General features: G+C 49.1%; 2 protein-coding genes and 1 long non-coding RNA gene across 25 annotated transcripts in view; 2 read left to right on the forward strand and 1 right to left on the reverse strand.

The window, feature by feature from the left end:
* LOC119625880 (extended synaptotagmin-2-like) overlaps window positions 1-5,791 on the forward strand; it is a 157,206-nt gene extending 151,415 nt beyond the window's left edge. For all 19 annotated transcript variants that reach the window (XR_012090735.1, XR_012090729.1, XR_012090737.1 and 16 more), the window contains one exon: window positions 23-5,791. The gene's annotated coding sequence lies outside the window, so the exon portion shown is untranslated. The remainder of the gene's footprint in view (window positions 1-22) is intronic.
* Window positions 5,792-5,892: 101 nt separating this feature from the next.
* Window positions 5,893-26,127, reverse strand: BTNL9 (butyrophilin like 9). 5 transcript variants are annotated; one of them, XM_073010394.1, is made up of 12 exons: window positions 25,564-26,068; window positions 24,399-24,490; window positions 20,507-20,638; window positions 18,424-18,768; window positions 16,324-16,605; window positions 12,904-13,023; window positions 12,718-12,750; window positions 11,950-11,970; window positions 10,735-10,755; window positions 10,475-10,501; window positions 8,098-8,124; window positions 5,893-7,223 (listed from the first exon to the last, which is right to left on the reverse strand). In XM_073010394.1, exons 3-12 carry the CDS (start codon window positions 20,613-20,615, stop codon window positions 6,601-6,603), a joined length of 1,608 nt encoding a protein of 535 aa, XP_072866495.1. In that variant the 5' UTR covers window positions 20,616-20,638; window positions 24,399-24,490; window positions 25,564-26,068; the 3' UTR covers window positions 5,893-6,600. The 5 variants fall into 5 exon arrangements, with proteins under 5 accessions (XP_072866495.1, XP_072866494.1, XP_072866496.1 ...); XM_073010393.1 differs by lacking the exon at window positions 24,399-24,490; XM_073010395.1 differs by lacking the exons at window positions 24,399-24,490; window positions 25,564-26,068 and adding an exon at window positions 24,710-25,087.
* On the forward strand, window positions 20,645-23,825 carry LOC140709937 (uncharacterized). Its single transcript, XR_012090753.1, has 2 exons — window positions 20,645-21,906; window positions 23,602-23,825. It is a non-coding gene; the product is annotated as an uncharacterized lncRNA (long non-coding RNA).
* Window positions 26,128-26,131: the final 4 nt, after the last annotated feature.

Below are 26,131 nucleotides of genomic sequence, written 5' to 3' on the forward strand. Positions count from 1 at the left end.
CTTTAGAATTCACACTATGCAGTCTCCGTACACTGCAGTCTACCTGGATTTGTTGTAACAATTTACAGATGACATAGAAAATTGAAAATGTTACATACCTTTTTGTGGAAAGGTCCCACTTTCGGGCCAGGGAGGGCCTTGATGGCTGGGCTGCCAGTCCTGCGGACCTGAGTGGGGACTGATGGCTGGGCTGCCAGTCCTGCGGACCTGAGTGGGGACTGATGGCTGGGCTGCCAGTCCTGCGGACCTGAGTGGGGACTGATGGCTGGGCTGCCAGTCCTGCGGACCTGAGTGGGGACTGATGACTGGGCTGCCAGTCCTGCGGACCTGAGTGGGGACTGATGGCTGGGCTGCCAGTCCTGCGGACCTGAGTGGGGACTGATGGCTGGGCTGCCAGTCCTGCAGACCTGAGTGGGGACTCGTGGTACCTTTTCTGGACCCACCCATGCCACCCATGGAATCAGTCGGCATGCGCTTCCTCCCCTCTAAGGTCTATAAAAGTCCCGGGACCAGCAAAATCAGCACCGCAGAGACCCCGTAACACTGCCACCAATGAGCTTCCCATCCTCAGGCACGCTCAAGCAGCGGAAGCCTCCCAGGCAGGGTCAGCACTGGTGTATTCCGTAGACTGGACAGGGATACACACAAAAGTGGTGCATTCACCCTTTGCCTACTTTGAGGGTTAGCTGCATGGAAAACGTGAGCGGTAGGGAGAAGGACATCCACCATGTGCTATTTGTATGCACTTGCCTGGGGCCACTGGCAGGAGGGAAACGTGGGTTTTTACTCTGCATGCTCCAGCCTTCCGGGCGGCCTCCCCTGGGGCCTTCCTGGTTCACAAAATGTATACCTGAATGTCTCGGGTCTCTCTCAGTTTAAGGCTGGGCATGCCCCCCTCCACCTTTTTTTTAAAGTCCCCAGCAGGTATTTATTTTCTCTTTTCAACATCCTGTTCTGCAGCTTGTCTCAGCTCTCCATAGGCTGAAGAGCCAGGTCCTGGCACAGGCCGTGCAGAGACTAGCAAAGGCTTTGAAGTTCTCCTCCTCGGTGATGATTTAGGCTTTCTCCTTCCCGTAGCCGTTCCTGATGGGCATAACTGGTCCTGTCAAGCTGGTGGCCAATTTCAGTTCTTCTGCTGAACCGTCTCCCTTTCTGGGGGCCAAGGCTTCCTGGGGAGAGGATGCGTGTGGTCCCGCTCACTGAACCGTCTCCCTTTCTGGGGGCCAAGGCTTCCTGGGGAGAGGATGCATTTGGTCCCGCGCACCTTCCTGGGGAGAGGACGCGTTTGGTCCCGCGCACCTTCCTGGGGAGAGGATGCGTTTGGTCCCGCGCACCTTCCTGGGGAGAGGAGGCGTTTGGTCCCGCGCACCTTTAGCTGCTGTACATTGGCCTGCGGGACTCAGTGGACTTGTTGTGTCGTGTTGGATCCACAGAGATGCCAGTGGTTTGGCCCAGCTTCTTGTGAATGCCGGCTACCCTTAGCTCCTCCAGGCTTCAGACCCTGCCTACTTTGGTGTGATGCGTTAGCATGAGGCACCTTACTGTGGGCTGGGTGGGCCCAGGCGCGGGGGTCAGGGTGATGGGATCTTTGGTTGGCTGGTTGAACCACATGGTTGTGTGCTGCTGCCAGCACTTGTGAGAGAGGGGTTTGAACTTCCTGCCATTCCAGCTGGGGCCTCTGGCTGCCCACAGCGGTCCTGCACAGGAAAACAGCCTTCCCATCATTGAAAGTGGGCAGATCAGATCCACTGATTATTTAAACACAGTTTAATGTTGTTTTTTATATTAGCTATATGTTTGCTTTTCTTATTTATCACATAAATACAGTCCTAAAGGAATGATAACTACAGATGGAGAGGAAACATATTTTTAATGTTATAACATATTTTTAATTATCACATCATAATCCTTTACCCCTTAATACATAAGTGTGCATTTTCTTAAGAGCATTCTTCTACATCAAAATCAGGAAATTAACGTTTATCCAATAATAACCTTGTTAATGTTATCGCAAAAACATTCGTGAGTAAGAACCCCAAATATTTAAACGCTAATGCAAATGACTGTAGAAAATAAAACTTGCGTTTTCTGACTATCATGTGTTAATAAGGGGAATAGCTTTCTCCCAACAGGTGACCGAGGATATTTTCATAAGCTTAAAATGCACTTATCTGACTTGATGGAGAAACAAATTACAATCTCCCTCTAGAATTTCACAGACAGTGGTGTCTGGACCTGGCATCTCATGAGGGCTGGTCATGGGTGTCTCTTCCTGCTGTGGTCTGAATGTGTCCTTCTCCACCACGCCCCACACACATGTTGAAATCCCAACACCCAGTGCAATGTAGCAGGAGGTGGGACTTGTGGGAGGGGATTAGGTCATGAGGGTGGAGCCCTTACCATGGGATTAATGCACTTATCAAAACAGATCTGTCAGGGGCTGGGTGGCTCACGCCTGTAATCCCAGTCCTTTGGGAGGCCGAGGCGGGCAGATGAGGTCAAGAGATCGAGACCACCCTGGCCAACATGGTGAAACCCTGTCTCTACTAAAAATACAAAAATTAGCGGGTGTGGTGGTGGGTGCCTGTAGTCCCAGCTACTCTGGAGGCTGAGGCAGGAGAATCGCTTGAACCCAGAAGGTGGAGGTTGCTGTGAGCTGAGATCATGCCACTGTACTCCAGCCTGGCGATAGAGTGAGACTCTGTCTCAAAAACAAAACAAAACAAAACAAAAAAACAAAAAAGAAACAGACCCTGCTGGGGGCGGGGTACGGTGGCTTATGCCTGTAATCTCAGTACTTCGGGATGCTGAGGTAGGTGGATCACTTGAGGCCAGGAGTTCAAGACCAGCCTGGGCAACATAGCAAGACCCTGTCTCAATTTAAAATCAAAAATATAAACGGACCCTGAAGAACTCTCTTGGTCTCTGCCATGTGAGGATACAAAGCAAAGTCAGCAGTTTGCAACCAAGAAAAGAACCCTCGCCAACCCTGACTGTGCTGGCACCCTGATCCTGGACTTTCGGCCTCCAAAACTGTGAGAAATACATTTCTGTTGTTTACAAGCCACTCAGTGTATGGTATTTTGTTACAGCAGCCAGAGCTGACTAAGGCACTTCCCAAGTCTGTCCTCAGTGGTGTCACATCTTCAGCTTGAAGTCAATCATAGTGGGAGTGCTTGCACCAGGGAAATCGGCTCAATATTTTTTTTTTTTCAGAAAGCCAGTTATTAAACATTTATCAGACACCACTGCATTTCTTTATCACTCTCTCTCTCTGTTTATATTACTATATGTTTTAATGAGCCATTTGAAAATAAGGTATAAACATCATAATCCTTTACCCCTTAATACGTAAGTGTGCATTTTCTTAAGAGCATTCTTTTACATCAAAATCAGGAAATTAACTTTTATCCAATATTATTTAATCCACATACCTCTTTCAAAATGCCCTTTTTTCCCCTAATAATCTCCCTCTCTCTCTCTAGACTCAAGCAATCATTCCACCTCAGCCTCCGAAAGTGCTGGGATTACAGGCCTGAGCCAACTTGTCTGGCCCAGTGTTGTTTTTTTATAGATCCAGGATCCCATCCCGGGTCACCTATTGCATTTAGTTCTCCTGTTTCCTTTAGCGTGAAGCAGTTCCTTAGTGGTGTCCTGTCTTTCAGGACCTTGACATTTTTGAAGAGTACCCGTCAGTTTGTCCAGTGTTTCCTCCTGATTTATGCATTTTTGGGTGCAGGAATACCTCAAAAGTGATGCCGTTTGTATTCTCCACTGCATTGTATCAGGAAGAATGTGATGTAAACTGTTTTCCCATCTGGTGATGTTAACTTCTGTCATTTGGCTGAGGTGGCGTCTGCCAGCCTCCTCCACTGTAAAGTTAATTGGTACGTGTTTTGTACTTATGAGTTAAGAAGTAATATTTTGAGACTCCTATTGTAGGACAGAGCTTTCTCTTCTCTCCATGAATTTGTTTATGTATGTATGTATGTATGTATGTATATCAGTGGGGAAATACTTATGGATTCCTATTTTATTCACGGGTTCAAAATCCATACTGACGTCGAAATCCATTTGACTTGGCTCTTCTGTCCAATCTACTTCCTTATTTTCTGGCATAGGATATTGTAGGCTTTTCTTGTATTTTCCCTGCCCTAGCCTTGGACTCAACCATTTCTCCAAGGAGACTTCATTCCTTTTGCTGAAAATAGTACTAAAATCTAAGTTCTGGGTCTAGGTGTGCCCATTGGTACTGGGGTGTTGTTGTTGCTAAGCCTTCAAACAAGACAGAGCTGGGAACGAGCTGCATGCACACACATCTATGTATCTGTCCACGTGTGTGCGTGCATTCCATCTCTCTACATACAGTAAAGCTCACGCGTTCACGTTGATATCTCTCATTCCAGTCCACCTTAGACTTACTCTCATCCTCTACTTTCCCCTTTCTGTATTTCCATATTTCCCTTCACTGATACAGAAACCTGACTCTCAGCACACTTCATGAATTTTTTTATTTGCACACCCCCCTCTGGTGTGTAACCAAACTCCTGGGCCTGTGGGGCGAAAGCTCATCCCCAGAGGTGTCCCTGCCCCATCCATTCCCATCCTGGTGCTGAAGGCCCTGGTAGAAATCTCAGTCCCCATGAAGAGGAAAAGAAAAGGAGAGGGAAAGAGGGAAGAAGGAGGAAAGACCAGTTAGAAAGCTTGGCTGCGGACTAGTCTCCCTTCCTCATTCTCCTTCTCAAGCAAGATGGGCAACGATAGCTCTGCCTGGAATAAGGGCAAGGGGAGGAGAGCATTACTCCTCTGAATTGTACTCTGAAACAATGCCCTAGGAGATCGTCCAGCAGTTTCATTATAGTTCCTTTCAAATGAATGATTTTAAAGATGAGTATTTTAAAAAAAACACAACTTCTTCCCCTTTATCACAGAACTGATACATATATATTATTGAATGTTAAAAAATACAAAGAAGACATTTAAAAAATACAATTACCAACCATTTTCCCATCCAAAGGTAATCACTAAGCTTTTTGGTGTATCCTTCTTCCCGCCACCCAACTCTTTTAGTTTGCAAAATTTCAAACCCACAGCAAAGCTGCATTGATAGTAAATGAATATCTGTCGACTAGTCACCTAGATTCACCAAGTGTTGTCATTTTGCTACATTTGACTTGTCTCTTTCCTTATATTAATATGTTTTATATTTTTCCACTTAGTCACTGGAAATTCAGTGGCAGACACTGTGGTAATTTATATCTAAAAAACTTAAGTATGTTTGCTGAGAACAAGAATATTCTCCTACATAGCCATAATACAAATGCCTCACTCTGAAAATGAAGCCGGGCACAGTGGCCCATGCCTGTACACCCAGCATTTGGGGAGGCCCAGGTGGGAGGATTGCTTGAGTGAGGAGTTTGAGACCAGCCTGGGTAACAAAGTGAGACCCCGTCTCCATAACAAATTTAAAATTAGCTGGGCATGGTGTTGTGTGCGGAGGTGGGAGGATCACTTGGGCCCAGGAGGTTGAGGCTGCACCCTAGCCTGGCCTACAGAGAGACTATCTTGGGGGTAGGGGGTGCAGAACACTTCTCCAGTGATATCCTGTTCGTGTTTCATTTTCCCCAATTGTCAAACTAATGATGTCCTTGGTGCCATCATTGATGGTGTTAAATTTAATCACTTGGATGATCTGGTAGACGTCTCCATTGTAAAGTAAATTTCCATTTGTAAATTTCCCCTTTCAAATTTATAAGTAGTGTACAAGGTCACTGCTTTGAGACTGAAAATACCCTGTTCTCCAAAAGACTCTCACCAATAATTAGATTTCACCTCTAAAAGAAACCTTCCTGTTTCTTCTTTTTAAAAAGAAATTTGAGTATCAGCATGAACTCATGGATTATGTTTTTATTCAGTGTGTTATCATCTCTCCTGTCATTATTCATCCTGATATTCAAATTGTCCCACAATTGGTCAGTGAGGTCCCTTCAGCCTGGCTCCTCTACCCTTTTGCCATGTTGCCGTCACGTTTTGAGCGCTTATTTTACTTTACCACACACAATGCTCCAGGCTCACCTTGAAATTTTTGCCCCAGCCCCAGAAACAGCTGTTTCTTCAACTTCATTTTAATGGGAAATGCTATTTAAAACTAGGATCTGAGCCTTACTTAGGTGAACTCGTTGCTTACGAAGTATCATTGCGTCTGGACTGTTTTAGAGCTAGCAAACATATACAAAAAACATAAAACGATACAAATTAACTGATCCCTCTAATGCAGTCACTAAAGCTTTCTCCCTTCTTTCTTCCACGCTGGCTTCTTTCCCACCGCCCACCGCAGGCAACCCCGGCTCTCAGCGACGTGGATGTCTTTGTACTCATTCGCTCAGCCCCACAATCCACATATGAGTTTTGGACGTGTCTCCTTTCCTTGAAGAAAATCGCATTACACATACGCATCTACGTAGGCAAAGGTCCCCCTCTTTGTCCCCCTGGCTGACATTTTGACTGGTGCACCTGCTCACTTCACCGGAGCAGGAGAGCAAAGCGCGGGCCTGGGGTCCGGGGAGCCTCCCGGGCCAGTCCTGCGGCCACGAGGGCGCCTCACCACCAGTCCGGCGCGGCGTCCGCGGGCTCGTAGGGCTGCAGCCACGTGTCACTGTCGTTCTCTTCGGGGACGCGCGTCCGAACCCGCAGCGGGCAGATGGTCAGGGGATCCGGACGTTCGCCGCCGTCGTGGGCCCGGGGCCTGAAGTAGGCACACAGCGCGCCCGAGAAGGTGTCGTGGAAGGTGAAGATGTGGGAGCCGTCGGACACGTTGAAGAAGGACAGCTGTCCCGCCTCGCAGTCCAGGAAGACGCCCAGGCGCCGCGGAGGCACGCGCAGGGGGAGCGCCACGCGGTGCGGGGCCAGGACGAAGTACTCGCAGCCGTTCCACAGCCCCAGCACCCAGTAGCCGGTCGCCGGGCTCAGGCGCACGGGCCCCGCGCGCGGCACCGCGGCCAGGCAGGCGCCCAGGAACCAGCGGCTGCGGCGGCCCACGTGCACCTCCCAGTAGTGGCGGCCCGCGGAGAACCGCTGCAGGCTCAGCGCGCACGTCTGCTCCGAGAACCGCTGCGGGTCGCTCGGCACCGGGTCTGGGGGCGCCCGGCGGGAAGACACGCTCTTGCCATCCTCGGACACTTCCAGGCTGGGGTGCGCGGAGGCCGCATCCAGAGTCACGTCCACTGCGCAGAGCCGCAGCATTAGTGCGCGCCCGGGACGGTCTGGGCCGGTCCGTCTCTTCCCCGAGACGGACAAACCTCTAGTTTCTCGTGGTGGAATAATCAGTGAAATGAACCCCTTACTCCGACCCTCGCCCCTGCAAACTCCCTCCCCGGGACTGAAGTGACATGTTGTAAGTCCCTCCTGCGTGTTTGATAGTGACAAGGAATCCTGCCCTGGCTTGAACTCCATACCAGAGATAGCAAGGCAGCAGGCTGGTGGGAAGGGAGCCACGTCCCGGTCAAGGGGAAGGACCTACGGGCTGGCTCTAGTTCCTGCTGGTGGCACCACCCCGTGTGACCTTGACATAATCAGGAGAGCACTGAGCGTCATTTTACAGAAGTTTTTGGATTTGTTTTTTTTTTTTACATACAGTCCTTCAGAAAGTTTTAAAAAGGCTTTTAAAAGGACTTTTGAGATCATCTATCCAGTGCCCCACATTTCAACACCCCATCCCATCTGACAGATGGGAACCTAGGGGACCCCTTCTGTCAGAGGATCCGGGAGGTTCCTTATAAATTCTGCACTCTGGCCTGCAAATGGCCCCGAGCCAGACAGAAACAAACGTAGTGTAACCCCGAGGAGCGACGTGTGTGGGAGCTCACGTGTGCGTGTGTGTGTGCACGTGCGTGTGCATGGAACCACGCGTGTGTGTGCATACACATGCAGGCATATGTGTCGTGTGGCGTGTTTGCAAGTGTGCGTGTGTGTCTGTGTGTGCCGGCCCCATACTTGGCTCCCAGAAAGCCCCGACCTCTAATCTCAGATCTCCCCACCTCCCTTCTGTTTAAGATCCAGCCAACCCAAAACACAAATCAGTTTCCTGGCTTCAGTTACCTGCGTATTTTTGGGCTGCTCTCCACTCTGAAACCAAACAGAGGAGAAAAAAAGGTCAGAAACCTCAGTCGGTAACTCTGGAACCTCAGCAAAGGCTCCACATGCATGAGGGATGCAGGCAGCGAGAACGACCCCATTCCCACCATGACAACGGGTTTGAATTCAGACTGGTCTTGGGGTTCACCATGGATTTTCCTGAGAAATTTCCGATCGAGTAGAGGCCTGTGTCATTGATACCAGAGCTCCATGCAGGCTGAAATTCTGCTGGAAAAAGCCGGAGAATGGAGCACGTAGGTGAAGAGACTCTAGAGGCAGCCTGGATGCCCTGAGACACGGAAGTGGAGCCTCAGACTCTGACTGGCCAGGCTGTGCCCAGGAGGTCCAGCTGAGCCTGACAGATCCCGAAGATGCCCTCCAGATGTCCTGTGTTTTCGTGACATGCCTCCATTCTTAACGTGAATCAATCTGAGTGGATTTCTGTTATGTTTTATCTCGTTTTGTTTTGCAACAAAGATATCACCGAGTCACAAAAGCAAAAGCAACACAAGACATTCTCAGAGTTCCAGATATTTACAGCAAGGCTTTGTTGCCCCAGTTTTGTGTCAGGATAACTGGTGAAGCTTTAAACACAATAGCTCTTGTGTGGAATATCTCAGTTCTACAAAGATATTGATTTTCCCTAAGTTTATCTGTAAGTTCAAAGCAATCCTATGTTAAACTCCTTTTTGGATTTTTTGTGGAGATTTATGAATTTATCCTAAAGTTTATATTTTAAAAAGGTTCGTTCACTTTAAAAAAGGAATTGGAAATGGAGAAGGAAAACTTGTACTTTCAGATACTACAAAAGCCATAGCAGTAAAAACAATGATGTAATAGGTGGCCAATGGACAAACTCATATAGAGACAGGAATCCAATGTGCATCAAAGGTGGTTCCCATCAGTGGCAACCCTGGAATGGTGGAGTAAATGGCGTTGGTAAGCCCAACTCACTATATGGAGAAAAATCACAGGATTCTCACCCAACACCTCATAAAATGGCAAATTTTAGATGGATTAAAGATGCAAATATAAAGGTAGTAGAAAGGTTTTTGTAGTTACATGAAGAAAAAGAAATAGAAGAAAGTGTAAGAGAATATCTTTGTGACCTAAGTGTGAGGGAGGTTTTCTTCAATGAAACTTCAAAAACACAAACCATAAGGTAGCTAAAAAGGTGATGGATTACGTTTTATCAAAATTAATAATTCCTTTTCAATAAGGGGAACTATGGACACAGCTAATGGCAGATGGCACAACAGAAGAAGGAATTCACAATGTTTACCCACGAAGGATTAATCTCTCTCTCTCTCTCTCTCTCACACACACACACACACACACACACACAGAGACATATAATATTCCTGTTAATAATAAAAGACAGCAATCCCAAAAGAAAAATGGGTCAATGATACGAACTGGCAGTTTTCAGTAGAGGAAGCTCCTGAAGCAACTAGCATATATGGAGATGCTCAATCTTCTCAGCATTCACAGGTGTGCAAACCTAAAGAACCATGAGCCATCACTTATCCCCATTGACTGGCAAACTTAGAAAGCGGGCTCACGTGAGATGTGGGCACATGGAATGTCCCGGCTTGGCTGGTGGCAGGATGATGACGCTGCCTTCAGGGGATCCCAGTATCCCCTTACCCCATGGGACACACCCACCATGGGCCAGCAATCCCCCTCCTAGTTATAGACCCCAGAGAGATCTCCACACAGGGCCGTAAGGCAACGCGTTTGAGACTATGCATTCGGTGTTGTTGTGGAGTTACAGGCAGCCTGGATACCTTCCCCGGGAGGGTGGCTGGCTAAAATGAAGCACTCTGCGGTAAGGAGGAAAAACAGACTGAATACACACGAGTGGCAGCGATGGATACTAAAACATGGTGAGCATGAGAAAAGCAAGGAACAGCACAGAACCATAAATGTCACTTACATGAACTAAGATGCATATGCATAAATCGATATTCACATTTTGCAAGAATATATACAAACTATATACATTAGACTGTCTGCATTAGGGGTGAATAGAGGGAGGTATACAGAGAAGTATTTCCATGTACAGCAACACACTCATGCCCGAACCATGAGTCTGTCTTGGAGGATGGGCACCAGAAGTCAAGGTAACTCTGATATGTAACCAGGATTGGAACTAGTGGTTTGCAGTACACTTAGTCCTCAGGACAGAGTATAACCTCTACCCAGTGACACAGATTAACACATGCTGTGTGAGGCCGCGGAATGCAACCAGAATGAAGCCCAATAGGTTCATCAGGGTGAGTTGGATCGGGGTGCTCAGACATAAATGAGGAAGAGTCAGAGAGAGACGGATTCCACTCACCAGCCTGGCCTTCAGTCCGTCTCCAGTCTGAAGCAACCAAGGAAAAGCAGGAAATTAGCACATCAGGACCCCAAGCTTCCCCGCTCACACATCACATCTTGCACCCACCGTGTCCCCTCCCCTCCCCTCTCTCCCGCCACCCACACCGCCAGCAGGGGTCCTGCCTGGGCACCATACCTGGTTGGGAGATGAGAAGATATATCGGGAACCAGATGCAAAATGATGAATAAAGAGAAATAGTTCTAAGAGGGGTCACTTACCAAGCTCTTTCTGAAGCTTCTCTGCAAGCAGAACACACAAAGAAAACATCAGCCTGCAGATGGGTTGATGTTTCCCAAGACAGGCCACTGGGAAGAGCTTCCTCAGTCTTAAGCCATTGCTAATCATAGCTTCATTTTTTTTTTTTTTTTTTTTTCCCCCGCAACTTCATCTTTGCCCCTTCATTGCCCTCAAAAAGGAGGCCCACCTGCAGGACTCTTATGCCTCATCCTATCTTAGCTCAAAGGTAGAAATCTGCACAGGGCCTAGAAGGGGAACCAGATCTTAGTACTGACATGCCTCTTCCCAGGGTTCAGGTTATTCCTTCTGTCTGAAATCACAAGCTTCTGGGGGCAGAGCTCCTACGTAAGTCCAGGCACTGAGTGCAGCCTATGTGAGCCTCAGGGTCACTTACTGGGTACGTTATTTAAATGACTGGAAGGACATCGACCCAATTATTTCCCCTGACCAAATACCAAGGACGCCAACATTTTGCTACTAAAAATGCATTCCTTTGATCTGTCCATCCAGTGTCAAGCTCTTTCAAAGGTAAATGCTCCTGGTAGAGGCATTCGTACTATAGTGTTATGACTTACAATTCAGACTATAGTGTTAATGACTTATTAGGGCTATTTTTTTTTTTCATTCCCCCTGAAGGACTAGGCAGATGGCAAGACAAGCTTCCCCAACCTTACAGTTTCATTTGAATCACACCCCAACCCCAACACCATGATGGCCTTTTCCTCCATCCCCCTCCCTTGGGTTCACTCTGGCTTCCTCTCTGCAGAGACACATTCCATGGTTTCACGTCTCTGAGTCTCTGGGGAGAAAAGTGAATCTGAGAAATTATTCCCATTTTGGTGCACATTAAAGGTGTCACCCTTCCTAGTGCCATTTGCATTAAAAAGAGAAGGATATTTTAGGAAGATGAACCAGAAACAGTAAACGTTTTATGACGGAATTTAACTGAATTGTCTAATTTGCAGGGGAGGAGCTGGCAGGGTCTGTCCGGAGGGTCTCAGGCAGCTGGACAGTGGCAGGCAGCCACCTTTTCAGCCCCTTAGCAAGAGAAGAGGTGGAGGCTCACAGGGATGGTCTAGAATTAGACAGTTGCCAGCTGACTCCCTCCAAAGGGAGCCTCTCCTTCCACTGCACAGGCACAGGGGTCCACCCCACTGTCTGACAGGCAGCACTGTGGCCCGGCACCCAGAACTTACCCAGCTCTGCAGTGAGTTTCCCTAGAGAGAGAGAGAGAGATAGGAAAAAAAAAAGAAGAAAGACTCTCAGGTTGGGGAACGAGGCAGACAGAACAGATGGATGAACGCTGAGGCCACACCTCCGATGTGGCACTCCCACCCCCGGTGGTCTGGGGGCCCAGGCTGGGCTGGACAGTGAGGCTCCAGGCAGGGGATGGGGAAGTGCTCACGCTTGGCTCCCCTTCTCCATAGGAGGGTGACCCAGCGCCCTCCCTCCTGCTAGTGTGAAAATAAATGTCGGAGCCTTCCAAATTTACTCTGCCCAGGGGAAGCGTTAAGCCCTGGACACTGCCTCACACACCACGGCTGTTTGCTCTGGTGCCTGACCGCTGCTTCCTGACCTTGTGCTGAGGTGTCACCCATCAGCCCGACTCCCTGCGCTTCACGAAAACCTGGACGCAATGACGCTGGCAGCGGAGACCCCGGTCACTGCTCCCTCTGTACGGTGCAATGTTAAGCGAGCTCCGAGGGTGTGATCAACAGCAGCCAATCAACCCTGGCACCGCACACTACCCTCTGCGTGGAAGATGCAACCGTTCAGCACCTCCGCTTTTGTCCCTATGAACAATCTTCCCTTTCCCCACCGAGGGCGCTGATCGCCGCTCCCGGGGGCCGCCCTGACACCTTGCGCTGGAACAAACCCTCGTCATGGAGTCCAGAGCCTTTGATTTACTGCACTGCGGGTCGGCACCTCGGGAGGTGGGTGCAGAGCGCCCGGTCCCCGCTCACCTTCTCTCTTCTGCGCCTCCTTCTTCAGCTTTTCTGAAGGGAAAACGGGGGGGGAGAGGCTGAGTGTGCGCCCCCCGCTCTCTCCAGGCCCCTTTCCCGCGCCGCGTCCTGGGAGGAGGCGCCCCGTGGCCCGGGGTCCAGGACCGGCCGGACGCCCCTCCCCGCCCCACTGCCCCGCGCCGGTACCTTGGCATCGCCGCCGCAGCCGGAGGAAGCCCAGCGCCAGCGCCGCGAGGACCGCCAGCAGCGCCGCCAGGGCCCCGACCAAAGCGCCCTTCCACGGAGAGGCTCCGGGAGAAAACACGCCTGGAAAACACCCCCCGGGCCGTCTCGATTCAGGCGCCACTGAACACCCAGACGCAAGCCCGGCCTGCCCGCTGCGCGCCGGAAAACCGCCCGAGGGACCTTCGGCCGGCAGCCGCGGGTGAAACGCGCTCCGGAGGTGGGAGCCGAGCGCGCTCTGCGGACGGGCCGGGGCGAGCTGCAGCGTGTGCGGGAGGGAACCGGCGCCCCAGCCCGGCTCGCGGCTTCTGCGGCCACGCGCTGCCCTCGCTCCGCTCCTTCCCACTCTTGCCCCACGTGGGAGGGTCCCTGGGGCTTGGCAGGCGCTGGACGTCCAGGGGGCTCCCGCTCTGCGCCCGCGCTGTCTAGTCCACAGCTCGTCTCCTGCTTGTTTGCAAACATTCGGCTTCTACCTCGGTTCTTACCGCGCTTCTGGAAGCCGTGAGAACGAAACCACGCGCGCGTGGCCTGGCAGCTCCCACCTCCCTCCCGGCTCCCCAGGCAGGACCCGCCCCGGGGCAGCGCCCACAGCACCAGCCGGCGCAGAACACATCGGCCTTTCACAAACGCTGTGGCAGTTTAACAGAGTGACTTTCTGTCTGTGTCGTCTAATTACTGGAAAATGGTGCTTTGATCTCAGATCTTTAAGAAATATTCTTTTTTGTTGTAGTAAAATATACGGAACAACGTTTCCCATCTTAACCGTTTTTAAGTGTACAGTTCAGGGGCGTAAGTGTATTCACCATGTGGTGCAACCATCACCACCGCGCATCTCCAGAAGTTTCTTCATCTTTCAAAACTGAACCTCTGTACTTATTAAACAGTAGTTCCTCTTCACCCCGCAGCCCCTGGCGCCCTCCATACACTCTCTCCACCCCTGTGGACTTGACTTCTCCAGGTAATCCCACATCAGCGGAATCAGACAGCATTGGTTCTTTTGTGTCTGGCTTATAAGTGACATTAATGGGCTTTGGCTTTTAATTTTGCTTTTCTAGCAGTGCATTTTTATTGTATGGTACAAGAACACTGGGTCACAATGGATTGGTCCTCACAACAGATGGTGTGTGAAGCAATCGCCTGGGGTCAAGAGCAAGGACTCAGGGCCGACTGTCTCTCTGACCTGTGACCCTCCCCCTCGACCCTCTGGCTTCCTCGCTGTTCTGCCAGCAGCCGGCAGGTTTCCCTCTCAGGCCCCTGGCTTTGCCCTTCCCACCACCAGAATGCCTTCCCAAAGTTATCCATGTGAATCATGCCCTCTGTAAAGGGGTCCGTGCATGCAAACATTTACCCATCTAAAAATTTGTATATAAACTTAAGTTTCATAATAAATATAAATAATATAAATTAAGATTTATATTAAAAGCTAAAAAGAAAATATTGGGTTTTTCCTGGTGCAAAAAGAGAGACACTTTCCTCTTCCCCTCTCTTAGTTCATTTTCCTTAGAAAATGTATCAATTCTTTCTTTACAGCCCAAGAATGTTTTTTCTAAGGGTGGCGTATTTGAAATGCAAACATAAAAGAGAGAGCACTAAGAATGATGGTTTCCAGAAACCATCATTCTTAGCAAACTATCACAAGAACAGAAAACCAAACACTGCATGTTCTTACTCATAGGTGGGAACTGAACAATGAGATCACTTGGACTCGGGAATGGGAACATCATACACGGGGCCTATCATGGGGAGGGGGGAGGGATTGCACTGGGAGTTATACCTGATGTAAATGACGAGTTGATGGGTGCAGCACACCAACATGGCACAAGTATACATATGTAACAAACCTGCACGTTATGCACATGTACCCTAGAACTTAAAGTATAATAATAATAATAAATTAATTAATTTTAAAAAAAAAAGGGAGAGCACTGCCACGGAGATCCCTGTCTCATGGGAGTTTAGCTTAGCTGCATGGCTCCAACTCGTAACTACAGGCTTGCCGTAGACATATCACATGCTTTGTTTTTCCTTTGGTTAAAGACAGTTGGCTCGCACAGATGGCCATCCCAGTTCCCAGGAGATTTAGAACCATGTGTGATAAGTGGTTTGCCAAGTCCTCCTACTTGCAGACAAGTTATCATTTATCTAGAGAACATGTATGCATTGGCTTGTATCTGACCGACTATATCAAAGGGTGAGATTTCTTTTCTGTTATAATAAAATAGCTATTGATTTGGACTCTGTGAAAAATGGCCTGTAGATTGGGTTTGTCCTGAAAATGTAAAACAATTAGAACCATGAACTGGAAACCCTTTGGTGGCTGCCTTGTAATAAGACTTTAACCATGACCCTGCCTTCAGTTCGCTGCCTAAACAACCACTTCCCAGACGTCATCTGTAAGAGGGTAGACACACAGCTAGTCCTCTTAAGTATTACCAAATTCCCCTGTTCTGGAGCTTTCCAACTTTGAATTCCAGTAATATGGTACAAGAGAGCTTGCTTCTCCGTAGCTCCATCAACAGCACATGGAAGCGCTTTTGAAATTTTGTGTCTGACAGTTTAAAAAATTGCATTTTAATATAGCTTTGATTTGCCTTTCTCTCACTAAGCGTAAGGCCCCACTACTTTCGGCCTGCTTCATTTTTCTCTACAGCGCCTACCACCTTCTTTTTTTTTTTTTTTTCTTTAGACAGAGTCTTACTCTGTCGCCCAGATCTCGGCTCACTGCAACCTCTGCCCCTCGGGTTCAAGTGATTTTCCTGCTTCAGCCTCCCAAGTAGCTGGGATTACAGGCGCCTGCCACCACGCCCGGCTAATTTTTGTATTTTCAGTAGAGATGGGGTTTCACCATCTTGGCCAGGCTGGTCTTGAACTCCTGACCTCGTGATCCACCCACCTTGGCCTCCCAAAGTGCTGGGATTACAGGTGTGAGCCACTGTGCCCGGCTGCACCTTCTAACGTGATGTGACAGGATGCACTTCTTTTGCTTATTGTCTGTATCTCCCACTGGCATGGGGACCTGAGGGTAGGGACTGGGGTCACATTGCGGAAACTCAATAAATACTGTTTGGGGGATAGCATGATGAATCTATTGGCTCCCATGATGGCCTCTGATGAGTAGAGTTTTGGGTTTTAGTGTATGGCCTTAGGCACAGAAAGGTGGGCTCTCTGGGGCCTCCCTCACTGACTGTTTGGGGTCTCAGCAGTGTTCTTAGTGTGTTCCTAATATCCAAGTTACTGACTTTTCAGGTGTCAAGGCCAACACACCTATACGCAGACAGACACACCCTATACGCAATACCACTGTGTCTTTATAGATTGCCTTTGGGCCAATGTGTATGGAGACGTGAGGACTAGGAAGACGGGTGTGAGCTGACAACCACTGACCTGCTATCTGGACCACGAACTCTTTCTTCTGGTTCAAGAGGAGATTCTGGATGGAGAGGGACACATTGCTGAAGGCTCCCTCTCGGACAACCACGGATGTTTCCAGACTGAACAGGCCCTGGGCATCCCAGACGATGGCTTCAAACTCTGGAGGCAGGCACTGTCCCTGGTGGTCTCTCCACTGAGCCTTAGGCTTGGGGTACCAGCCACTGGATCTCAGCCTCAGCTGAATGCCTCCTTCCTTGAAGCCCTCAAGGGAGAGGTGAGGGTCTGAGCCCAGCCCTGGCAGAGGCAGGAGGAGTGGGAAAGATCAGGGTCCTTCCGAGAAATCACGCATAAAGTTCATGCCACTGTTCACCATTTGTAGTCACCATAAAGCATCATGAAGTGTGGCTGCTATTAAGACAGGTGTGGGCTTGCAGCTCCCCACCCATGGACTGGAAATGACAGTCTAAATTAGTGGTAGCATGTGGGGACAGTGATACCCCTGAGGGACATTTGGAAATGCTGGAAATGACTCTAAATCAGTGGTAGCATGTGGGGACAATAATACCCCTGAGGGACATTTGGAAATGTGAAGGGGGTCATTGGGTGGGGAAGGGCTCCTGGTAATTAATCATATCAGGCAAGGGACAGTTTCCTAGAATGAAGAACAGCACCACCCTAAATTCTAATACATTCGAGTTGTGACTCTTCTCTTTTTCTTGAATCCCTCCAGAGCTCCAGCTCCACTGCGTCATACACGCTTCTTTATCTCTCCATCCTTGTGGAACTAGCATTGTATTTTGAGTATGCAAAACATTAATGTGGTTTAAATGCCAATGCTGTATAGAAATGTATACCAGGAAAAAAACTCCATCCTTTCCATGTCATCACACCTCACCCTAGGTAACCAATTTCATTAATTTCTTGTTTATCCTTCCTATGTTCCTTTTGGCAATGTTTCTCCTTCTTTCTTACACATGCAAGTATGTATTATTGAACCTTGCATTTTAATTTTCTCTCTTAACAATCTAGAAATCACTCTGCATCCATTCAGAGACCACCTCATCATTGTTTCAGATGCATAATACATAATATAGATTACTCCATTGGGTGGATAGAGCATATTCAGCTTTTATGCTTGGACATTTAGGTGGTTTCCACTATTTTGCAATTGTTTTTAAAAAGCTTTACAAAGATTAAACTCATACATACGTTTTTTTCATATTGGAGGTGTCGGAGGTGGCGTAAGTTCCTGGAGGTGGGATTGCTGTGTCAGAGGGTAGACACACAGCTAGTCCTCTTAAGTATTACCAAATTCCCCTGTCCTGGAGCTTTCCAACTTTGAATTCCACTAACATGGTACAAGAGAGCTTGCTTCTCCATAGCTCCATCAACAGCACGTGGAAGAGCTTTTGAAATTTTGCTAGTCTGACAGTTAAAAATAAATTGCATTTTGACGTAGCTTTGATTTGCCTTTCTCTCCCTACGAGTAACTTTGTTACTCATAATATATTATATATAACATATAACATTTTTATATTTTATATATTTATAAATTTTATAATTTACAAATATTATATAATATAATATATTATATATAAATAAATATATGATATATATAAATATATATGATATATAACATATATCTCATATATATATATTTTTTGAGACAGAGTTGTCGCCCGGGCTGGAGTGCAGTGGCAAGTGAAGCTCACTGCAGCCAGATCCCTCCACCTCGCCCCCCTGAGTAGCTGGGACTACAGGCACGCACCACCACACCTGGCTAAGAGATGGGGTCTCCCTTTGTTGCCCGGGCTGGTCTCGAACTCTGGGGCTCGAGTGACCTGCTTGCCTCGGTCTCCCAAAGTGCTGGGATTAAGCCTGAGCTTAAGGCTTGAGCCACTGTGCCCAGCCTTTTCATATGTTTAAGGGCTGTTTGTGTATGTTTTGGTGAACTGTTTGTTTTGTTTGTTCATTTGAGAATGGACCTATCCATCAGCTTTTATGTTTTTTAAAAATTACCAACATTCTTCCATTCTCTGTGACTCTACCTCTACTCGGGCAAAGCACTTGTATCTCCCTCTCCCCTGCAGGGTCTTAGGTCAGTCCACGCACCTGCTACCTCCAGTTCCCAGAGAGCTTCGCCAGAGAAGTTGTTAGAGAGGAAGCGGCAGCCATATGTGCCCTCGTCGGAGGGGACGATGCTGTGAAGCTGCAGGATCACACTGCCGTAGGCGATGTAGTCCTTGACCAACTTGGTCCTGTTCCGGAATGCCTCCATCTGCCTGCCAGGGAGCTCCTGCTGCTCCTGGTACAGGTGCACCACGTCTGAGGTGTGGTTCCAGAACCAGCGGATCTCCATGTGCTGGGCATCCAGCTGTGGCCATAGGTGGCACGGGAACTCCACCTCCTCCCCGACGAGGGCCAGGACGGGATACTCAGGGCCTAGCACCTTGACCTCTAGGATGACAAGTCAGAACAGGCAAAAGGAACCCTCATCCAATTAAAAAAAAGTTATCACACCCCTTTATAACTGAGGAATCTACAGCAAGCCATGCAAACAAGAAAGGTAAGATCCTCTGCAGGACAACTGGCCCGGATCCTTGAACAAGTAATTTTTACGAAAAAACGTGAGTGCACAATTAAACACACAGGTGACATCACAACCAGATTTGTGGTGCTGAGCTGGTAACTGGTTTCATCCAACCAGGTACAAATGTTATTTTGGGGACAATTATGTAAATATGACCAAAGCATGAAGTGAAATGGAATCTTTGATCAAAAAAGCAAGTTTCAAAATAATCTGTACAACATTATCTTAAGTAAAAAACATATATATTTGCATAAATGTGCAGAGAAAAATATCTGAAAGGAGACACCAAATTGCTGATGGTGGTAATTTCTGCATGATGAGAATATATATTTTCTTATTTTTGCTTGTCTGATTTTCCGAGTTTAAAAACTAATTCACATGTACAGGTTCTACAAAGGGTATCAAAAATCATCTATGAGGGTTCCCTGCTCCACAGGTTTTCTTATCAAAAGGCCAACCAAATCCTTCCGTTGAGACTTATTTGTTGGGCTCTTTCATTTGATCACCCTCCTCTTTGAAGGCTTCTTCATGGGGCCTCTCTGCTCCCTTTGGTCTGGTCTGTTGTCTGCAGTTCCCATGAGAGTCGCTGCTCCTGCGCTGGTCTTCCGCGTGCACTGCCGCCCCACAGGCACTCACTCTTCTCTCTGGCCTCTGTACCTCTCTTCTCCTTTCTTTCCAAGTTCAGCTGAAAGCATCCCGAAGCTCTCCTGTCATGGACCCCCCTGTCCCGCACTTGGCCCACAGGAAATGGAGGGACCTTCCTTTGTTCACACTATTTGAGGCCCCTCATTGGCGGCTGGGTGAATATCCAATACCCTTCCAACACGGTTCCCTCTCCAGGTTCTCTCCGGCTGTCCCTCCACACACTGATGTCTGGCTGTTTCCCTGGGCACACCCTGCCTCAGCTTATCCCCTACCTGTCATCTTCCTGGAGAATGTGCATCCTGCAAGCCTCTGCTCAAACTATATTCCCTTTCTATGGCTCTCCTCAGCTTTCCGGGAACAAATCATTACTCTTAGCTGTGCTCCCAAAGTCTCTCTCTCTCTCCCTCTCTCTCTCTCTCTTTCTCTCAGCCATGGTCACATAAATGGACAGCCATTTATGCCACATCCACATCCCTCCCTTGACTACAGACCGCTGAAGACCTGGGCTATGCCGCGGTCACCCCAGTATTCCTGGTTTCCAGCCCAGGAAATTAGGAAATCATCTTTGAATTATTAGTTTACACCCTCTGTTGGCTACATCTTTCATGAGAGAAGCTTTGCAAGGGGTAAAGTTAAAAACGTGTATCAATGGGTTCAGCACAAACACAGGCCAATGAGTTTCCTGGCACCCTCTTGCTTGGCTCCCTGCTATGCCTGTGGATTTTGGAGTGCTGGGAAGTGTGCAAGAGGTGGTGGGAGCTGGAGAGATAGTGGAGGAACACTGCAGCCTGGATAATGCCCAGGGGTAGTGTTTCTTTAACAACCAGGATTGAAGTCCTTTTTGTATTTTAGCATCTGGCACGCCCTGGTACTGTTCTAAGATCTTATCCCTGGGGAGCACCTGGCAGGAGGGGTGGCGTTCATGTCCTGGCTGGCTGGGCTACAGATCAGACACAATACCTGAGTTCGGCTCCCCAGGCTGAAGGAGGAGGAGGTGCATGAGGAAGACTAGACTTCTGGTCAGAGATACTGGCTTCAAGGAGTCCAGGGAGACTGGGAAATCCACCATCTCTCTTCAGCAGTGGGGGCCACCTGGAGAGGGACAAAGGGATGCTGGAGCGACGTGCAGAGGTGGGGGGAGCTGGAACTCACTCCATCAGACCTGAAGTCAGTTGTGACCTCAGTTATTTTTGTCTTGCTCTCAAATTCCTGACAAGCCTCAGAGCTTGACTTCTTTAGCTGGATGTGAGAGCTGCTTCTAATTTTTCCAGGGGACACTGTTAATGGCATCCCTGGCCTTGCTCAGGTTCACAGAGCTGCAAGGGGACAAGGCTGAAGGGTCCCAGAGGAAGCAGCTTCTGTGCTGCTTATTGTTTAGAGCCAGGAATAGAGTCACACAATGTGTGGGGGCTCAGTGCCCCCCCACTTTTCTGGGCTTAGCGACTTTGCTCAAACAAAGGGCAGTCTCTGAAGATCTCAGATGCATTTTCATTCTCCCTGCCTCACCGCCACCAACCCAACCTTCGTCCCACTTCCCTTTGGTCTGGAACATTGGGTCCACAAAACACAGGAACAAACACAGAGTTCTGCTTTCTCAGAAGTGGAGTGCATGCGGGTGGCTGCCTGCCAGCCCCAACGATGTCCTGGGACACTTTCCTCCAGGCCTGGGACCTTGAGTTGTGCCTTCAGGAGGCCAGCTGGTAACTGTCTCTGTCGAGAGCATCTTCGGGGCCACAGTGATGGAGTCATCCCATCTAGCCACCCCTTCCTCATCTGTGACCCAGGAGGCCCAGACCCAGCCTAGACAAGGGCTGCCCCCTCACTCTTGGTGCTCTGCTCCCTTGGGCGCCACTAATGACTCAAGGCCAGAGTATGTTGCAGCCAGTGAGTCTGGAGACACACAAAACTCTCCACATTTCTCTTGCATTTAGTTGTGCAAGATTTTAGGCAGATTTTTAATTGGCTGGACCTAAATCTCTGCCTGAACCATGGAAGAGACCCGTGCCCACTCCCACGGGTTGCTGGGAGCTCTTGAAATCAAAGTCAGCACCCCCCTTCCCCTCTGCCTTGCAAACGTCCACACTGTCTTCATCCTGGGACTGCACCCCTTGTCTTTCACGGCATCACAGTGCCCTTGTTGGGGAAGGCCGCGGTGGGCTCCTCTGTCCAGCCCTCTCTGTCTCCCCATCTGCCCCCATGGCTTGGCTTTTCTTCTGAGACCTTGGCATGGCAGGTGTTTCTGATGTCCTGTGGCCGCAAGACATGGGCCACGCTGTCAGCAACGCCACCAGCAGGTGTGAAGGAAGGACTCTCAAAGCTGCTGGCCGTGCAGTGGCCGAAGGATCAGAGGGGTGTGCAGGGTGAGTTAATGAGGTGGTAGAGGCTTCCCAGGGACCCTTAGGCTGGGAGGGACCTGGGTAGGCAGGAATACAAGGGAAGAGGGGTGGCCCGTGAGGCTCATGGGCTGATGGCCCTGTCTCCTAGAGCTGAAATTGAGGGGACAAACAGAGGACAGGTTGGGACAGCTCCAGGTGTGTTTCAAGAAGGTCTCAAGGACAGGAGGTGGGGTCCCCTGAAGCAGGGCCGTGTTGACAGCTCTCAGTTATTGGAATCCGATTCACACAATGACATGGGAGAGGCCTTGGGCAGGGTCCAGGCTCTGGCTGGACAGTCCGGACTCTCACCCTCTGCGGCCACTGGTGGGAGCCTCTCTGTGACAGGTGGGGAAGCTGCAAGGAAGGGTTCTAGCAAAGGGGTCTACACTGGTTGTGCACCTTCTCACCCTCTCTTCTGTTCCCTTCTCTTTATGCTTCAGTCTTTTCTTCTGGATTCTAGACACAGGTTAGAGCCCCATGACAGCAAAGCCAGGAAGGGCACGTCAGTGTCCAGCTAGTGCCTTCCAAAACCAAGCGGGGCTCAGCGTTTGTGCATCCATCTGGGTGGGCTGGGTTCTGGGGAATTAGTCGGGGTTGTGTTAGGTTGTGACACAGGCCCCCTCATGAGGTGGTAATGGGGCGCGAGACAGGTCCCACAGCTGGCCTCCTCGCAGAAGGAACACTCGTTCCAATGGCCTGGGCTGGAGGCAGGCTGCCACCTCCCGGGGACAGGGGATTGGGGCAGGGTGTTCCAGAACCGTGGAAGTGCTAGAGGGACCTCCGTTCTCTGTTGTGAGACACCCGTGTGATTTCCATCATGGATGCCTCAGAGGAGGAGGATTGTAGACACACACACACACACACACACACACGTGCTCATAGTAATAAAAACGAACATGCACTGGGTACTTCCTATCTATCAGGCACTTATCTATACCTCAAGTATTATTAGTATTTTTATTATTATTATTACTAATAGGTCCAAATTATAGCTGAGGAAACGGAGGCCCGGGAGCTGAGTGACTTGCTCTGGCCCACAGTGGGTGAGAGGTGGAGGGGGTTCCACCTCCACTGTCCGGTTCCAGAGCCTCGCTCTGCGCTTCTCGAATTCAGATTCCTCACCAGCTGTGTCGTGTGTCTGGGTACACCCTTCAGTCACTCCTGTTACCCAAAACCATGACGTCTGAGGAACCAGCTGGCCACAGACCAAACACTCACCCTAACCTGCCATCACACAGAGGCACTGAAGAAGCGACTGACTCCCAGGGTGCCAGCCACAAAACCAGCCAACCAACCAACCAACCAACTAATGAATAAAAACTTTAAAATCCCACTGCCAGATAAAACAACTTAAAACTGAGGTCTCCCTAAGACTTTGTCAAGAGCATCTTCTCAGCCAGGAGGGACATGTACCTGGTCCCTTGGCTCCCAACACTCAAGGGTATCATCTTGAAAGCCTTTAGTCAGAGACAGATGGTCTGGCAAGTTCCTGAAGGAAAAAATCAGCAGCTACTGAACAGCACCCTCCTCCCCGTTTGCTGCCGCGAGTCCGCCCTTTCTGACCTCACTCTCCAGTTAAGGATCGAGGGTGCTCAATCCGTACTTGAAGTTCAAGTCCCCTCCTTGAAGGAAACACTTTCCACTCTCTGCTATTTTGATTACAGTGTAAATTGATTTCAGGTTCTGTTCCTGGTGAGGAGGTTTTGCCTGGGGAAGGAGTAAGCGACTGGACGCATCGGATATTTGGGGAAGATTGAAACCCGGTGTGCGCCAGGACCCCGAGGGATCCTCCAGCTGCAGCTGAGCTCTGGTGGCGCGCACCTGCTCCTCGTCCTCCCAGGAGCCTCCGGCCGCTCCCTCCGGAAGGCACAGGGAGAAATAAGTGTCCTGGGAAATGTCACCGCCTGCACCCAGCAAAAGTCCATTTCTTTCTTCTCCTTCTCTTTTTATTTTTTTCTTCTTGCTCTCTCACTGCCCCCAGCCCACCCCATTCCTGTTCTCTCCTCCTGCACCTGCAATTCCTAAACAACCCTGACGTTATTTTGATTTCCGGTCCCTCAGTCTTGAATCTGTCTTTAAAGATGAGTACTTTTTGCTTTGCTACTGTTATTTTTTTAGATAATTTATTGTTAAATGAAGAATTTTAAAGCAAAATGCAGTGGGACAGATGTCAAAGGCAAGTTGAAAACATAATTTCTGTCGAATACTATTCCGGATTTCCTAAGATTAGGCACAAGAAAAGCATCGAATGAAAGGTACTTACTCAAGCTAAGTCTTTTTAAAAGGTCTATATTTGAAAGGAAAGCAACTTTTCACTAAAAATATAAATCATTCTTATTACATGAAAACCGTAATTTAAGAGACTGAGAAGACAGCTTTTTGATTCACAAATAAACGGCATCTCCCTAATACACTTAGGAATGTTTGTTTTTAATCAGTGACTCTTAAAAATCACTGCTTCCACCTGAAAAACTCACGCGAATCACTAAGGATTGATGTCCTCCGATCCACCCTGAAGTGTCCCATTTTTCTCTACACGTCCTTTTCTGCAACTTTCAGCAAAGCAAGACTGGAGAAAAAGATCATTAGAAGGAACCTCAGCTGATTCCCTAGTGAATAACTTAACAAAATAGAACCTGCTTTTCCGTTTGCATTACACATTCACAGTCTCTCACTCTTACTTACTATAGTGGTGTATTTCAGATTCTGTCCACACATACAAGTATTTGCCTGAACTTAACACTGTCTTCCTGACATAAAGGTAAATCTCCCAAGGACATCTCCGAACCTGGCAGTGTCCAAAGGCCACGTCCTCCCACAGGACTGCCTCTCCTGCTGTGCTGCTGTTGGTGTTGCCCTGAGCGGTCCCAGGGTCTCCATGGGGCGGAGCAAAACCTTGGGGATTTCCCTAACATAATTTTAAGACTACGTTTAACACTGACATGACCACATTAGGAAACCCGGCAGGAAAATCCACTTTTATTAATAAATGTCATGTCACTTGCTCTCCCAAACACAGGAGGCATGTTTTGCCCTGCATGTGTGTGAGGAGACTATGGGGTCCCAGAGCGGAAAACTTCTCTAGTAATAAAGTATAGAAATTATCCCTGAAAGTGTAGTCTTTGCTTTGCTACTTCTGTAAGCTGTGGAACTGGGGAATTTTGCCTGTCTCCTATCCTCCACCCCCCCAGCTGCAAGTCCCCGGGTGTCAGTGGGGCCTTGGCCCTCTCCCACTGGCCTCCCTGGTACCCCTGCAATGCCCTTGCCCCTGGCAGACCCCAGCTAGTGCCCACTGCCTGCACTGGTTCGATTTCAACAGGTCCACAGGAGGATTTCCATCCTCTTAGTCTCTACGGAAGACAGACTGCCCCAAGAAAGGAACTGCCATGAGGCTTGCAATCCTTTTCATCTGGTGAGGGGCAATGGGAAGTATCAGGATCCTGCCTCCTGAGATGGGGCCTACCTAAACGGGCGTCGACATCTCCTCTTGGCCATATTCGGAACATCCCATGCTGCAGCCAAGCTCGGATAATAAAATGCTGCCACTAATTGTACGCCCTCCCAAAGCCTCCCACCTTCATTTTCTGATTGCTGTTTCTGAAAAGTGGAGGTGTAGGCAGCTGTTGAGAATGAGCCACTTACCTGTCAGGTAGCAGCAAAAGGTCTGCAATGGCAGATGAGTCCCAGTGATCTCACCTCCTCTGCAAAGGGTGATGATCGCTGGGAAGTGTCTTGGTCCCAGATGCTAAGATTCGGTAGACGTGGACTGGCAGCTGAGCTCCAGAGGCCAGGACATGTGTGAGAATTATTTATCCATCTTCCTCCCAGAGATATATGCTGTTTGCTCTGCCCTTTGCTATGAAAACCAAGGTGGATAGAACAAAACAAGGAAGTCGTCACATCCTCTCTCTGAGAAAAATCTTGAATTCCCATGTAAAATATCTCTCTAGGGTCACAGAAGGAGGGGAAAGGTATCTGAGAGCTTTGTAGAGAGTGACAGCTGCAGAGGCTCAAAGTGGGGAGAAAAGGCTCCAGCTGGGTGCAGGGTCTTTGTGCCGGTGAAGCTGGGACTCCTGGGAGGCAGGGGGGCAGTCCCCGAATGTGAAAGAGAGTCGACTGCAATCTCCACTAACTAAGCATGAGGAAGGGGCTGACGCCCAGTTTTTAACCCACCATAACCTTCTCCTCAGGGCAAGGTCAGTGGGGAGTA

Source organism: Chlorocebus sabaeus, chromosome 23 (assembly GCF_047675955.1).
Source record: "Chlorocebus sabaeus isolate Y175 chromosome 23, mChlSab1.0.hap1, whole genome shotgun sequence".
Lineage (NCBI taxonomy): Eukaryota > Metazoa > Chordata > Mammalia > Primates > Cercopithecidae > Chlorocebus > Chlorocebus sabaeus.

Coding starts and splice junctions, on each gene's coding strand:
- BTNL9 (XM_073010393.1), bottom strand. CDS start 20,615: ATGGTGGATTTCCCAGTCTCCCTGGACTCCTTGAAGCCAGTATCTCTG. Junction 16,606..18,423: donor CTGGGAACTGGAGGTAGCAG/GTGCGTGGACTG, acceptor TGCCTCTGCCAG/GGCTGGGCTCAGACCCTCAC. Junction 11,971..12,717: donor GGAGGCGCAGAAGAGAGAAG/GTGAGCGGGGAC, acceptor CTCTCTCTCTAG/GGAAACTCACTGCAGAGCTG.